This window comes from Chroicocephalus ridibundus, chromosome 4 (assembly GCF_963924245.1).
Source record: "Chroicocephalus ridibundus chromosome 4, bChrRid1.1, whole genome shotgun sequence".
Lineage (NCBI taxonomy): Eukaryota > Metazoa > Chordata > Aves > Charadriiformes > Laridae > Chroicocephalus > Chroicocephalus ridibundus.
The window spans coordinates 10797004-10813943 of record NC_086287.1 but is presented as its reverse complement, the minus strand read 5'-3'; the positions used below and the strand labels follow the sequence as shown (position 1 = coordinate 10813943).

The 16940-nt window shown below is 38.9% G+C and overlaps 1 protein-coding gene across 13 annotated transcripts in view; it reads right to left on the bottom strand.

Annotated features, from left to right (window-relative positions):
• The window catches only part of PPFIBP2 (PPFIA binding protein 2), a 114684-nt gene that overhangs the window by 35640 nt on the left and 62104 nt on the right, over nucleotides 1-16940 (bottom strand). For all 13 annotated transcript variants that reach the window (XM_063332473.1, XM_063332475.1, XM_063332477.1 and 10 more), the window contains 2 exons: nucleotides 13627-13740; nucleotides 4015-4146 (listed from right to left, as the gene is read on the bottom strand). In XM_063332473.1, coding sequence (XP_063188543.1) covers nucleotides 4015-4146; nucleotides 13627-13740 — 246 coding nt within the window. The remainder of the gene's footprint in view (nucleotides 1-4014; nucleotides 4147-13626; nucleotides 13741-16940) is intronic.

Below are 16940 nucleotides of genomic sequence, written 5' to 3'. Positions count from 1 at the left end.
GTACAAACTGGAGACTGCAATCATCAGGACACACATCCATCTCCCTTGCTTTCTTTGAAGCACCAAGGCCTTAGGTCTGTGCTCGTCTTTGACAGAGAACACTGTTAACACATATGAGGTTCTGAAGAATCACTGCTCAAACAAGATGCGCAGACTTCTGAGCACAAACTGACGGCTGCTCCAGTTGTGGCCACGTGGGAGAGTTCAGAAACACTTCTGCTGATGCCTTGTAATTCTTTTCTCTTTTGCCTCCCATTAAAAATGGGAATGGGAAACACTCTGCATCCACACAGGCTTCCCTCAGGGCAAACTTGACACTACAGAAATGTCAGAAATCCTTATCCCAGTGAAGAATAAGAGGTCTACGGAGGAGAAAGAGGAACTCCAGCTGCAATATATGCCCTTACAATTGTTTCTAGCTTCAAGGTAGAAAAGGCTTCTCGTGTTTGAGATTCTTTCACAGCATGGAAATTTATTAACACTAACATACTATATCTTGAATTTGAGCCAGGTGAGACAACACACCAAACTCTCTGGTGGGAGTTTCGTGGCTCACTGACTCAAGTTTCTTTGGAATTGCAAGTAACTAGATATTTAATTCAGAAGTGTCCACACAAGAGACACAAAACACTTCCCAACAGCTTATAGCAAACTTCAGATACTCACTACAAAAAAGCAAAAGTCCAAAACTTATCTCATGCTAGTAAAGAAAAAGTAGGAAAGCAGAAGGGCTGTTAAATGGTTAAGCTGAAATTCACAATTACTCCTGCAGTCTCCTGATAGTGACAGTCTCTTTTGTCTATGTTCAGGTAGAGCAGGCATCTGGGCTGCTACTTGAGAATACTGCCCTCTCATACCTTGCTACGTTAAGAAAACACATTTGCAAAATTTCTAAGGCTTCTTAGGTAAGAGAAAAGCTACAGAAACTCCCTCAGGTGAGATTTCAGAAACCTTCAAAGCACCACTTCAGCAAAAGTAGAACATTATTCCACAAAGAAGGAATTAAAATAACAAAGCCAAGCATGAGACTGTCCATTTGCAAGTAGCTATTCTCCTGGCCCCTATGTTACATATATAAATAAATGACACTTTAAATTTAGCATGTGCTTTGGACGAGCCAGAGACAAGTGGCATTCAGTGTGAAATTAATACCTTTGAGAGGAGGTCACAGATGCTTGATAAGCTCTTTGCTGCTAACTAAAACCAAAACTCAACCACAGCTGCACAAGATAAAGTGAGACGCATCTGACACATTAAAACCTGCTCGTATTTAGAAAGATATCTTAGTTTGTTTTGTTTCCCCCCAACCCGACCAGGGAAATAATTCTACACATAAATTCTACGTGACAGGAAACAGCTGCTGTGAAATAAGCTGACACAAAATTAGAGTACAGAGCAAATATGTTTTAGCTGAATTATTCCGCAATGTCACATTTAATTTCAAACTTTTTAAAACCCATTATTATATTTAGAAATTGCAGGGTCAGCTATGAAATATAATTAACAGGCTGTTTAAAATGGTTTAACTACTGGATGCTTCTAACACACACACTATGGCGAAAACTGATGACTATTACTTCCGATAGTAGCAAATCTATAAAATCACTGTTCTGCTCACCTCTGTCAACCCTAAACTCAGACTTGAAAGCAGCAATTGGCCAGCTACAGTCTATAAGAAAGGCTCTAGCTCTGTCACCCACAGCTTTGTTCCACTTACGTAAAAATACTAAATGCGATTTCATTTGAGGCATTACACATTGTAAGAGCACATTGTAGTAGCCACGACATTCAGAGATACAATTACAGCAAGATTAATTTCATTCAGCCACTGTCAGGTTGGAGAACTGTCTCACTTGAAGCAATTAGTTTACCACAACACAACTGTGTACGCATAAAGGAGGGCAAACAAAAGGTAGGCTGTTGGCGTACATAAGAGTGGTTTATTGACTAGAAAGATGTAATTGGGCAGCAGAGGCAAGGAATTCAGGAAGACACTCAAAGATACTACCAACTTTAAGCAGCAGTTGTAGTCTAAAAGTATAAAGAAAATTTATTAATACATTTCATTCTGATTCTTTGAAATTGTGTTTGTATTGGAAATCAGTAAAATTTACAGTAAAAGGAGCTGAAATAGGGTTAAAACATTAGAATTCAAGTAAGCATCCAGTTTGACTGAAAGCAACCCCTGTTTATCTTGAAAAATTGGATTAATGCTTATTCAGGACAATCTCAAATAATTTTTTAAAATCGCCCAATGAGCAAACCAAAAATGCTGTTTAATCCCCACAGCTTTACTTGCAACACCTGTTTCCCTTGCTTTGTATACACAGGTTTGCGACTTTCAACAGGACAGAAATCTAACCCCATCTTGGGGTAGTTAATAATTCAGGGCATACTTAACACCATGATTCTCAACTTTTCCATCAGATTAGAATCCTTTTCCACCTCGGCAGGAACGGTTCCTATCACTTAGCAACACAACAAAGGCTTCCAGGCCAGTAAAACTCAACTTTTCCATCCAAGGGGTCCACACAGCTTGTTGCTGTGGCAGAAGAATTTCACAGGTTGTAGCCTCACCCCCATCACAGGCCCAGGCCTTCTGGGTACTTAAATGGCCCGTCAATGCAAATGTACTCAAACACTTGCTGCTTTCCAGGAGTCAGGCTGACTGGGCACGTCCTGCAATAATTTAAGCAGCCTTGTCCTGGTATTGGACATGTTGGAAGAGCTGAAGGCCTCTCGGGAAGATGGCTGTTGGGGGCAGGTTGCCATCTGCAGCAATTAGGCACTGCACAAACCTGTTTAGATCTTCAGGTAGTACGAGACTGCTCAGGCCTTCTGTACAGAAGACACTGACAATTATGGGTGAAAGAGCATGAGAAGGCCACAGATGGTAAAAACAGCAGCTGGTGCCTCTCTGGCTTGCAACCTCCGCCAGAAATTGCTCTCTTTAAGCTATCTTTTAATCTCTAAAGAAAACTTCAGAGGATAAATAAATCAAAAAACAAACACACCCCAAACGTATTATGTCACTGGAGGTAAAGTACTTATGTATAGTTATCAAATAATCCACTAGCAACATTATGGAGAGCAAACAGTTTTCTAACACCGCCTGGGTTTCAAATTCTCCTAAGTCAGTGTGGAACATTAAGTCTTTTTTCAGTCAGCAATGTGTAAATCTTGGACCCAGTAATCCTCCCTTGCCAGGTAATCCTCTCCTGGCTAGTTGGTCCCCTCACTGGACCACTGAGTAGGGCAACAAACGGCAATTCGTATGAATTACCATCTTCCACAATTGCTTTCCTGCTCAGCCCCCACCTGCCGCTTGCTACCATGAAATGAACATTGTTCATATGATTCCCTACTTCGTACTCTCTTTCTTAACAAATATGGTAAAAAGCAAAGCTTCTTTGATGTCCAGAACTCTCCACATCTGAAGGGGAGCGAAGGTTAGAATTTCCCCCAACGCACGTCATTTTTTTGCACTATTAATTATGTAACCACAAGGGGAAAGGTTCATTTGAGGAAAATGCCCCTTGTCTTTCCCTCCCAAGTGCCACGAATGCATTAAAATCGCCGAGGGTGACCATCTAAGTGTTTGTAGCACCCCTGATTCTACTGAACTGCCAGCCTTCTCTGCCGCAGAAACAAGGAACTGTAAGAGCCCTGGTTGGCCTCACGTGGCCACACCAGTCCAGCTCCTGTAGAAAGCAAAGGGTTACGTGAACGCCAACTGTAATGTATGCTTCTCTTCTGGAAGGGACTTTGTGCCTTGATTAAAGCCAAACAGCAACCTTTGAAGTATAATGAGAGAGGGGAAAAGAAACCACATCCCAAAAATGTATAATCATATTCCTCACTGAATTCACAGGACCAATGATACGGACTGTGCTGTAAGCACAGAAAACACTATTGTGTGCTGATTTCAGGTCAAAAGCTCAGGTGTATGACAGCATATCATAGACGCATGACAGAAAAGAAAAAAAAGAAAACAAGATAATGAAAGAAACTCACCTCAGCTTTGTTCTGTTTCTCTTCATATTCACTCTGTTCCTTTTCCATACCGACCAGCTTAATCTTCAGGTCTGAAACTTCAGCCATTAGATCTAATTTCTGAGTCTCTAGTGATGTTCGACTTAGCAACTCCTGAAAGCAAAGCAGAACATTTTCTCCAGTCATTTATTTGAACACTGACAGAATGCTATATGGTTTACTGGCAGACCCATAGAAAAGTCTGTACCCCAGTGTTTAACACTTTCAATACAAAAGCAAAATGCTTGTGTTCTTCAAAAGCCACACTTGCTACTGCTTTACAATGTAAAAAACTCAGCAAGATAGATTTAATGTGAGCATTTACTTCAGGCAGAAAAATTAACTAAAAAAAAATAATACAAATAATGGAGCGATTGGCAAATTCAAATCAAAGCAAGTTTCTCTACCTCTCCTCACAGCGTGTATACTTTGAACTGTTTGAACTGTGTGTTTCTTGAGTTCTGCAGCTATTTTCACCTAAATGTTCTCCTGTGTTCATCACTAAACCACTGTATCCCACTCCCTATTTCAAGAAAATGTGTGGCAGAGTTAATTCCTGGGCAAGACATGAAATCAGAAAACAATTCTAAGGCTGAACAAACACAAACCGACATAATGCCACAGAGACCGTCACACGACACATTACTAAACAGTTGGCTACTTCCTAAAATACCCATCAGACAAAGCTACATTTTAGTATTACAATGAACCATTTTAGAATTTCTTATCTTGTGTTATTCAGTAAAGGATGTACTACAGAATGAGCAACCTAACCAAAACAGAGTACCAAAGGCAAGCAACATTCCTGCAGCCATGCTAATACTGCTTAAAATTTTACACCACTTAGTATTTGTTAACTTTTGAAGGCTACAGAGTCTGGAGGGCGCAGCACTGAATGAAAAGTGGTATGTCCTAATCTAAAAGGCAATGTCTAAACTGAGTAACAGTGTAAACGAGAACAGCTGGTTGTGACTTTTGCTTGTGTGCCCTGAGTTTGTTTTTCAGATTGTAGAGAAAGGCTTACTTTGGACAGAGTGGTATCACTGTGGTTGGAAAACATTCAATATTCACACCTTTGTTGCATCTTTCAGTTTTCAAGAAAGCTAAGGTAGAAAATCTTTCAAAATTTAATAGAGTGTATTTTCTATATAAAATGCTTAGGTTGGCCCCCATTTTCAAAGAGAAAAAAATCCATTCAGGAGTTTAAGCCTCACTTAAAAATCAATACCTAACTTTCCAAGTGCCTAACTAATTTTTGCAGAAGAGTGCTGGTTTCTAAATGGTTAAAAAAATTTATTGTAATTCCGAACTCAGATGGGTGTTTTGATCATGTGAAACGCACTGAGGAATCACAGCCGATCCTGCTTTGAATTACATGGAAGTGACTTAACTGAAGTTGGCATAGTTATTCTGGATCTACGCTGATTTTACTGAGGGATCAGAAACTGCCCTGTCCATCACCCCTTTCCTCATCTCTTCCTCTTCCATGAACTGTACAGTATGTTGTAGACTATGGCTTGGAGCCAAGGAAGCCACAAAGGTTATTTTAGAAATCATACAGTTAGAGTTTATTTGGTACCCAAATCTGCTCTACAAGTAAATTGTTTTAGTCTGGTGGGGAATGCTTCCCAAAATAAAAATAGTACTAAACTCCATCTGCATTGCAACACCAATTATCTAAGCCACCCACTATTCCCAGTGCCATGCCTGTTCCTGCTGACATTGACAATGGTATTTGTGTATGGATGGGAAAAGAAACAGAAATGTAGCCTCATGTTTTTTTTCTCTGAATGAAATAAATCAAGCATTAATCAGGAAAAGATAGTGCAGTGACTTTTTTTTCCTTGAGAAACTCAGAGAGGCAGTCACCTAATGAAATCCCAGTAGTAGCTGCTTTCTACAAAGGTGATTACAAATTACAATTGCAAATAACTCCTCTATCTTCCAGAAAAATACTAATTTGCACAAATTCCAGAGGCACATTCCAGTCCAGACTCCAACAGATTCTGTACAGCTGTTAACAGAGCAGACTTTTGCAGATTAAGACATAGCTATAAACGAGAACTTTGATACAAAATAAGGCCACTGAACCTGAAAAGGTCCTGCAGGATGAGGTGATTTTGCCCCGTGGACAGACTCTATTCACTGTTGAACCAAAACAACATTTAGAATTTTTTTGGACACTGACATGGTGTTCCATGATACAACAGGGAGATTTCTTAATAAGGCAAGGAGACATGGCATCCCTCTAGAGACTTTTAACAGAAGATCTATCCTTTGAGTGCACCATCTGGCATTACTCCTTACTTTTTCTATAGACTCCCAAATCACACATAGTTATGCAATGGAGAGTAAGACCTCACTCCTCTCATTCTGAGTTCAGTAGCTCCATGCGAACACTAAGGTGCTAACTGGTATAAGAGAGACAGCTGACTTTTTTTTTTTTTTTTTTAAATCAACTTAAAATTTTACAGTTTGCTCTGAAGCTGGAGAATCAGATCCTCAGCTAGGGTAAACTGGCACGAACCCCTTGCCTTAAAATAGACAAAATAACTAACTATCCCTAGTTTGTTTTCAATGGAGCTACACTGATTTAAAACAGCTGACAATTTCTCTTGCATCTAGAGAGTCTAACTTTTGCTTTGAAAGAAAGTGCCGTTTAAAGTAAATGTCCCCTCTTGAAATGGTAACATCTGGAAGCAATTATTTTCATCTTCAAGCAGATGCTCGCAGTGAACAGCTCATTAAGAATGTGACCCATTTTGTTACAAAGAAATTATAGTGTATTTCAGTGGTATGATGCAACTTGATTTCAGCCAGAATAAATATGCAATTGTAAGAAAAGAAAATACAAATTTATGTTATTGGTTTTAAAGCAAAAAAGATAATATAAAACAGGCAAAGTGGTAATTTGGACTGTAGCAGCTTTAGGAGGATCTTAAAAGAGCTGAAATATAGAACAGAAATAGAACATGTTCTAGGGAATCTTATTTATAAACAAGATACTTGTTTTTAATTTTAAAATGTACTATAATTATAATTTCTCAACGTTCTTTTTTTTTTGAAACTCAACTTTTAACTTTAAAAATTAAGAAAAAAAGCTATTTTAGAGTAGAATAATTACAAAGAGGAGTCATTTGGAAGCTACAATATGCATATACCAGACAGATCAATGAACAGCAAACTATTTCCAAACACAATTGTATTTTTAAAACTCACACTGTATACTTTTAAAATATTCCAAATGAAACAGAAACATATGCCGTATATCTCACTTCCACATTTTGTTGTCTTGGAAATACATAATTCTTATAAAGCTGCTTATAAAATTTAACAAGAGAAAATAGCTTAGACACTACACTATCCTAGACAGCCAGCTGCAAGCACAGAAAATTCCAGTATATTGAGCACTCCACAAAACAGAAGCAACAATCCGATCATACCACACACTGATTGAGAAACCATAAGTAAGATTTTAGTCAAGTAGGGGGGGAAAAAAACCCCCAAAGATCCCATTTTTCACCTGTGCACTATACAAAGTACAACACACAAAAAATATCAGACTTTTCACCCTTTTTAAAATAGTTGAGAGAAACAGACAAACCAAGCTACATACCTGGTAAGCAAAATTCATCAAGAACCACTGCTAATGAGGACAGAACTTCTCAAGTGCTGTGTGTCAGCTGTGGTAGAAATAAGATATTTGCTTAACTGAAAACACAGCTGAGAGCAATGTACATGTGTAATCAGCATGAAATGGTGCAAGTCAGTAGCAGAGAGTCGATTACAGCCCTCCAATTCATCATTTGCCCATTATATAGTTAAGCAATGGAAAGGACAGAACTTCCTACTGCTCTGCCAATTTGAACAGCCCTTTGCATACGCCTGACGAGCAGATTCTTGCCTACATTAAATGTAAAATAACAAAGCAGGGTAATGCTCACCTGTAGAGATAAGCTGCACAACTTGAGAGCACACTCTGAAAACCTTACGCCTCACAACCAGAGCAGCACAGAGCACACTTCAAAAATCTGAAACGCTAAGCTAGCTGCTGGCAAGAAGTTACTGCATGCTATAAACAAGTGCTGAAATTCATCTAAGATCAGATAACTCAGGCAATTGAAAGTTGAAGGAATGATCCTTGCCAGCCAGCAAAGTTCCTGAGAAGCAAACAGATACACACCAGATTTACACTCTGCAACCATGATAGGATTCTGGTTCCCCTGAGTGTAAGACAGCTGCAAAAGCAGAACAGGTAGGCACTAAACTGCGTTAGATTCAAGTCCCTATTCTCATACAGCTCCTCCCTGCATTCTTTTAATCCACTGGTTTTTAAAAGATTCTCCCTTGTGCCTCACAAGGGGCACTGTCTGGCAGACTTTCCCCTGCTCCTTGCACCCAAGCAGCAGTTGACCATAAACTGACACAAGAAACAGAAATTCAGTCCTCTTCGCATTCAAGCATTTCAGTTTCTATGTGTATTTTTAACACAGAAAGAATTTTAAGGCCAAGTGCTTTGTACTTTGCAAGACAATTTACTTGACAGAAGACACGATCGTGTTTACACAATGCAACCATCTGACAAAAGTCCCCTGGATTGCTTCTAGCAATTATGTGTCAGAAATAATTGGGAAGGCAGAAACACACAGTCAGACCTCGTCTAGGATTTGGTACGGTCAGGTACAGGAAAGCCACTGCCACACAGACCAGCATTTTGATTGGCACAGCAAACTCTACACTGCTACACTTTATGCCACAGAGCTTCAATGGGAACTACTATCATTAAATACATCAAATGCCGCACTGAAATAGCAAAGAGGTAACTACCTATTCTTACTCACGATGATTACCATAACGAATCCACTTAAAAGAAGAACTGTGGAGGTGAAATCTGTATGTGCAGAAAATTCACTTTTCGAACTGACTTAACACAGCTGTGCAGATTGACAGCGTAGATTCCATAGCACTAACGTGTTTACATTATGCATGGCTGGTACTTTCTGTTATGGGACAATTTAGGCTACTTTATAGAGTAAGAATTTTGCTTTCCCATTCTATTCTACAAATGAAAGAAAAGCTGATAGCAAGTTCATAGGAGGTTCCCCCAAAGCTAACACAGCAGATGTTCAAGGCCCTCTCTTCCCTTAAAAAAATGTTTCTTCCCTTAAAAAAATGTTTCCTTCTTAAAATCGAGTGGAAGAAAGTACTTAGAAATGCCACAAACTAACTTAGAGGAAGACACATACACATCATTGTTCTCTAAAATTGGCTGTAATTTTACATTTTAAAGCAGCTGATATACTGCAAATGGACTGTCACAGCATAAATCGTTTTCATAGGATAATTCTAGGAGGTGGGGTTTTTATTTCAAGACTTAGTCGTTACAATGTGCTAAGGGGCAAGGCAGGTAACTGTTCACACAGGCTGGCATTTCCATATCCTTTACACATTTGATGGCAAGAAAGAGATACCACTGTATCTGGCGTCTTGCTCCCAGTCATGCTTCAGAAAATTTCCTCTCAACATTTACGATGAAAGATGACCAAGGAAATGTGTTTCTCAGCCCAAACCAGAACCGTGCTTAAGGACCAATTTAAAGTTTTGCTATTGACTTTCAGGAGCTTTTGAAAGACCTGCTTTGTTTTACAGAATGAAAATGCAAACACCCTTAAGGTGGAAAATGCTTTTTCTTGATTAGAGTCTGTAGTGGAACAAGTATCCTTACAAAAGCAAAATCTTAAGTTTGACACTGTAAGCATCACATCTCATGAAAACATACATGCATTATCTGTAACTGTGGACACCAGGGCATCTCTGCATCTGTTACACAGGATTCTCTTGTTTCTCAAATGCTGCTGAGCCGTATTTTCTTTGGCGGTGGTTTCATAAACACGTAGATCAAATGCACATCTCACCATTGTCCTTATGCCATGCCTTGACTTTTCTGTGAGCTGTTTCAAGTCACTAACCCAGCAGAAAAACATCCGCTTTTTAAACACCAAGTTAGTTTTCTCCCAGTCATTGAGGAAAAAGTCTGATGAGCATGACAGCCAGCACAAAATAAGTTGCAGAAGCGCATGGTCAGGACCAGGGAGAAGGATGAAAGGAGAATGAGGCCTTCTCCTTTTTGGAGAACCTTTAGATTGGCTCATTTTTTGAAAGTTCACATTTTGACTAAGGGATATTACACCCTCCTCTTAGAGTGATGAAGAATCACAATATTCTGCAAAGCAGCAGCAGTACCTGTTGCTACTATTCCACATTCAAGATGTCCATCCTAAATGCCGAACAGACATTTTATGTAGTATAAAGTTTATTTTAGCTGCTGTTTCACAAGTGCTTCCATGATCGCTTTGTAGCAGGGTTCAAAACAACTGTGCATAAATCATAAGCCAGCAGGATTTTAGCCAGTAACCCCACCCCGACAAAGTGGACAAGTCTCTGCTAGCATAGATTCAGCAAAAACGATTTTGCAGGGCAGCATTACATACCCTTTCGGTTGTGGAACTACCAGATTACCATCATTAAATTATCTTAACAAAGTGTCTGGGGTTTGTTTTTACTGTAGCATTTTAGGACAGAATTAATTAAGAGTTACTTTTCTTCTAGTTCCCAAAATTAAAAAGACGGGGCTTATCCTGGACTTAGGTATATGGTTACCCAGATAAGTAAATAATACGTTTATTCATACTGTAGTTAGCTTAGTTCTATTAATATACATAAAGATTTTTCAAGCTAACGCAATTATTTTTATTGTTCCATTTTCCATTTAGAAGAAGCAGTCGACTTATGTTCACAAAGGCAAAAATCAGTGGAGTTCACTACATTGTAAATAAGCAAGCAGAACCATGAAATAAAATGGGATTACCTCAGGAAGATAACAGAAGTCTTTCTGAAAAGCCAGAATAATTATGTAGAGCTAGATGATTCTATCTTATTAGAAATATGTTAGTTTGCTGTAAAAATAAATAAGTACTGTCTTGAAAGACCCACAAAATAGTTTTGACTGGAAAAACCCAGTGACAACACTCGTACCTGTCATCTCTTTGCTAAGCATCATGAGCACTTGTACAGCCACTGGCAACTGCTGTCTGAGAAGATCTGAACCCAACCCTCCCCAATATCTGATGGATCCATCAGTCTGTTGAAGTCCCTGAGGCCAGATACTCACTCTACTTTTGACAAATGAACTGCAAGAGAGCCTGTTGGCCACGGATCTTACATGAACGTCCTAATCATCACACTATCAGGTCATTCTCTTCTCTCCAAATCTCAACTCATTCCCTATAGAGGGTAATCTTTTCAACAAGATGAACTGAGAAAAGAACCTTCAAAATAAATTAGAGACAAATAGGGCCCTCTGCTGAGCCATTATAAATGTATAGTTTTTGACTGTTGAGATTTTGAGAGATCTAACTTGGGTTTCCCATATCCCACTGTCTACTGGGGCATGTAATCCACGTGAGGAAGACACCACAACTACCATTCCCTGATCATCCTACAGTATTTCACTTAATTTGCTCTTCTTCTTGCTCACGCAAAACTAAAATGTTAACATCATTTTTTTTTATTCCACTGGCAAAATAAATTTTAAATATCTCAGTTTCATGCTGAATTTATTTTTTAATATTGGTTCAGCTATTGAACACTAAAATTAAAATACTAATACCAAGTTGTGGCCTAGATAATTCTTTCTCTTAAAAAAACTGCAACAACCAAACTCGAGCTATCATATATGTTGTAAGCATGAGAGATTAATCTCTTAGAAATCTCGTAATCAAGCAATTTTGTCAGTATTTCTGAAAATTATGTTCAAACGCAATATCTCAAAACTACGATACAAAACAGTCAACAAATTTGAGCTTATTGCTAACTAATATGTGCACAGGAAAGAAAATAAATTTGAAATTACATTTGGCAACAATTACAGCTGTTCAAAGTGATCTCAACATTTAGATTAAAGTTTACGTTAAACATATTTGGAGATTCTCCGACTTCCTTAGTATTAGTACAGACTTCTGTAGCTTATCACTATAGGATCAGCTTTGTAAGCAATTTGTGCACGTGCCTAATGCCAGATGGGTAAATGCAAATATTTTCATTAAAATAGCAATGTACATGCATTATTATATTCTATTTTCAAATGCCTCGGTGTTCTCTTAAATCAGGCTTTAAATTCACAGTTTCCTCAGAAGACTATCAGAGCAGAAAATTTTAAGTCAGAGAAACAATAAACAGTTTTAGCAGAAGTCATAGAACAACTATCTAGTTTTAGATTGAAACAGGAAACTTATACAGCCTATTGTGAATGCCTTCCTGAAGTTTGAAAACACATTTTCATCACGTAAATAGTTGCTGTTCTTTAATTTCACTTCAGATTTCACTGAAAAACTAAATGCGCTCGCTATTTGCATTTTCAAAAACATCCCCTCATTTAAGTATGGGAATAAAACTTTCCCCAGCTGGAAACATTTTGGGCTGCAAAAGTTGTGGGAGACCAAGTTTTTTTTAGAGAAGCTCGGAGAATGATAACTTTAAAAGGTTTATTTATCTTACAGAAACTGCTGCAGTTTACGTTCATATATGTACATGGATCCTTATCACAGTAAAATAAGTTTATATACGTAAACACAACTGTAATTTATAGGTTTATATAGATTAACACAAGTATAATTTAAAGCCATGAATAGTTCATAGACAGACATATATTTCACACAGAATAAAACAGTAAATTTATAACACAGTGTTCTGGGTGGGGAGAGGAAGTAAGTTCATCAAGAACAATATCTATCCTGCAAATTTCTGGCATACATTTTGAGGGTTATTTATGGTTTGAAATCTATTTTTGATATTTGTATTGCTAAACTACTCGTGGATGATCTGCATCTCTAATAACAGAAAATTGCACCAGGAAAGTTCTTTTGCATCGACAGACCTGCCAGCTCTGCAGTAACACATGAAATGTAAGGTATTGAATTTATCATTTGTTCTGTTCCCTCAACATATAACATGAAACAGCAAAAACTAAATCACATAGCCTGAAACTGTTGATTGAAATAAAAAAAAAAAACCCACACATGTTTTATATAGTAATTTTCTTTCAAAAATAAGGGGAAAGCTCCGAAATCATGCAAAAATGGTTATAGCACCAAACTTGATACAATAATTCATTTCAACTTACTACCTGTTCAGCTTCAAAGACATATGAAAAAAGATATTTAAATAAAACTTCTTAATTCTATAACTCCTACATATATTAGATACATTTAACCTGTCTAACCAGTTACTCAACCATGTCCAAATTTAGTTCGTCAGCACAGTACAAATAAGACACAATAGTTTCATTTTACATGCTGCCACGTACAGTGTTATGCAACCAGCCAGTAAAACGTTTCTGCAACAGGAAAACAAAGAAAACATTTATTGGGGAAAAAAAAAAATGTGCAAAGCAGCAAGAGAACAATAAAAAGAGGTATTTTTTTCCCGCTTTATCTTGTTGCCAAAGGCACTCACACATGCGGGCAAGCTGATCATGTATGTTCACCCCTCTGTTGGAGAAGGTTATGCAAGAAGCTTTCCCATCCAGATTTTTACCTGTTGAAGCATTTCTTCTGTAGCATTCAGTTTCAACTGATGCCCCTCCAGACAGATTTCCAAGTCCCGGATTTTCTCTCCTTGAGCTTCCACCTGGTCTGTAAGAACACTCACCTGTAATTTGAGAAGAGAAGCACAACGCTACTGAACTGACTGTAAATAAGTTTCAATTACCTTATACAATTAACATCCAAATGCACATTTTAACAGCAAGTTCTCTTTTAAAGTCCTCAGTGGTTTAATATTCTTGTGCACTGCAACAACCTGCTCTATCAAGACTGAGAACTTTTCAGTCTTACTTATATATTGCTCCAACCCCGCCCTCTGAACCCCCCTCCCCCGCCGATTATTTTGTTTTAATATAAAAAAGAAGGAGCTTTTCTGGAAGAGATGGATGACTACCAATAGGTAGCCTGAGTCAGTTCCCGCAAAATCTGAAAAATTGGAAAGCACCGAACAAGAACATAGGATACTGAAAATATTTTAAGTGGTTTTGGAGCATGCATCGCCATTTCAGGTTCCGTTGGCATTTCACTCCCGAAAACGGATAAACAATAAAATGTTCATTCGGAAACCAACCAATTACTTTACTTCTTACAAGAACAGAAAAACAGCTTACCTATCAATAAAGCGTTCTGAAGTTATAAAGAATGCAATGAGTAAAAGGCATGTTTTAGCAGCGGCAAAGTTCTATTCCAAGAAAAATTCCCAGGCTTTGCAAGCCAAAACATGAAAGCAAAAGAAGTGAGATACAGACAATGAATCCCAGGAAAAGAAACAATAAGCAATACTGGTAAAGAACTGTGGGAATGGTGGTACAGACCAGTGAGTGTGTAATAAGAAAAGCCCAGCAGCCTAACTCAAAGCTTGCAAAGCTGAAAAAACTACACTCAGGATAACGTTACAAAGACGGGAAAAACGCCCAGTGTTAATTCCTATGTTAAGCAGCACTCTGTATATTCATATTTACTATTTATTTTTATAAATATAGATATATTTTATATATTCTAGTATAATCAAGACTATATTTATATATATTTATATATAGCCTTGATTATACTAGAAAAATGTTGCCTCAAACGAAAAAGCAACGTTAGGTGTTTAAACTCCAGTCTGAATGAAATGCGTTAACAAAAACTTATCTGTGTTGTCACATCCAACCCTGCAACACCTTTATTAAAAAAATAAAAAAGTACAGTATGTGGAAGTGAAACTTTTGAGATATACCTGCTACGCAGCATTTCTAAAACCCAATCAATGAACAACTGAGTTCACTTTAGGGAAGCTGCAGAGGGAGTGCCTACGTGATCCGTATTTGTTTTACCTGCAAACATAATGACATGCACGCCTGGGAAAGGAATATAGAAAAAGAAGAAAAAAAAAAAAAAAGAGGACTATTTTATTTTTTTGCCTTTAAAGTAGTTGGTTCTGGGGTAGAGTACAGATGAATGCAGGATGAGAGATGACAGGAAGGAGTGGGTGGAGGCAGATGGCAGGGGGACACATCCAAGATGGGGCAGGAGGAGAACTCCCTGCGAGGAAGTCGGTTGCTTATGTGCTTTTTTGTTTTGCTCCCATTAGATGGGTGATGGCACACAAAAATCCCCCGTGAGGTCAGAACGCAGGAAGAAACAAACTGAATCCTCTCCTTGAGTCTCCTGCAAATTCCAGAGAAAGAAAACAGGCTCTACCTAAAGGGTTGGATTAGCTTCCCATTAGCATTGTTACCTGTAAGGAAAACTCTCTATGTTAAATATGACCTGCAAAGGAATTTAGTGAAACAGCAGCTTTAGAAGCATGTGTTGGCTGTTCCAGTAGTTAGGCTGAGAGGCACATTAGCTCCTTTGAGCTCATATTTTCCCCTCTGTTCAGGATCACATCTGCCAGACTCTTCAGGGAATCAGCAGGCTGCGCACCGAACATAACCCCAGCATATGCTATGCTGGCAAGTCCATCCTGCCTTAGCAGAGCAACACCCGCAGGAGTCTGCCCATAGATAATAGATTTTCTGTAAATATCTATAAAAGTGAGGCATATTGAACAATTGGCTAAAAAGCAAGTGGTGTAAGTGTTTAAAACACCTTTGTGGGAAAAAACCCAACAAACAGAACAAACACCTAAAGAAGTACATTAGCTTCTCTGTGCAGTCACTGAGCTATAAGAAGGTGTCCCAGACAGATGCTGTAGCATTTCCAGCCTCCACTCCAGCCTGAACAGCGGAAGCAGGTTTCACGGTGCGCTGTTTGACTCAGCCTTGGTGGACTGAGATAATGGGCACTGCCCGTGCCCACTACAAGGTGCCCTGCACTGCTGCTTCTGCAGCACGGCTGATGCAAGACTGGAGCGCTCCCAGCCTCATACTCCCTACAGATTACAGCTACGGACCACAGTCACTGGCACAAGGCAACGTGAGCTGTAGAATAGAGGTGCTCTGTTTCCCATCACTTTCTGATCCTTCATGCCAACGGTCACACCCAGGAGCCAGGTTTGTCCCAGCAGTCTCTCTGAGGCCACTGTCACCTCAGCATGGGACTTGCCCATGTTCCTCATATTTGACTGCCTAGATAGCATATGCAGAACTGGTGTAAACCTGGTTCTCACCCCAGCTCCATCTTGGCACCTTTGTTTAGTTGTTGACTTTTATCTACCAGACTGAGGTTTTCATCTATCTTATTTGCCTCGGGTTTTTGGACTTCTACTGCAATACTGTGCAGTGGAATAGGAAAATGCATAAATATTGACTAAGCCTCTTGATTTGATTGGGGTATGATGGGAATAAAAGGCAAGAGAGAGACAATTTCTATATCTGAATTTACTACATTATTTTTGAGAAAAACTCCAGGCAGGTCTCAAAACCATGTCATAAAAGACCCTTCTTTGTGAGTTTGTCTGGCTGCATTCTATACGTACCTAATTGTGTGCATGAATAAATAGTTACTTAAAATCAGCAGGACAAAGACAGAAAAAGTACGTTCCGAGCAGTAGCCTGGAACAGTCTTCAGAAACTAACGCTGGAGACTAGCCATCCTGTTAAATCCACAAAGGCTGATACACTTTGAACACCAAAATTCTGCCAAATCTGTACAAGCCGAGCAGCACGCATGACCATCAACGACCGACTGTATAGCACGAACCACATCCAAAACAACAGTGGCTGCTCCATGCCGACAAAGATCACCAGACTATACACACACGTGATGAAACAAAGAGGCACTCAGGGACAACGCAACAGGTGCATCAGTACAACCCTCTGCTTCTGAGCAAACAGCTGGCTTTGGCCTCCTAATTGTTGCTCCAATTACAAGTTGCTCATG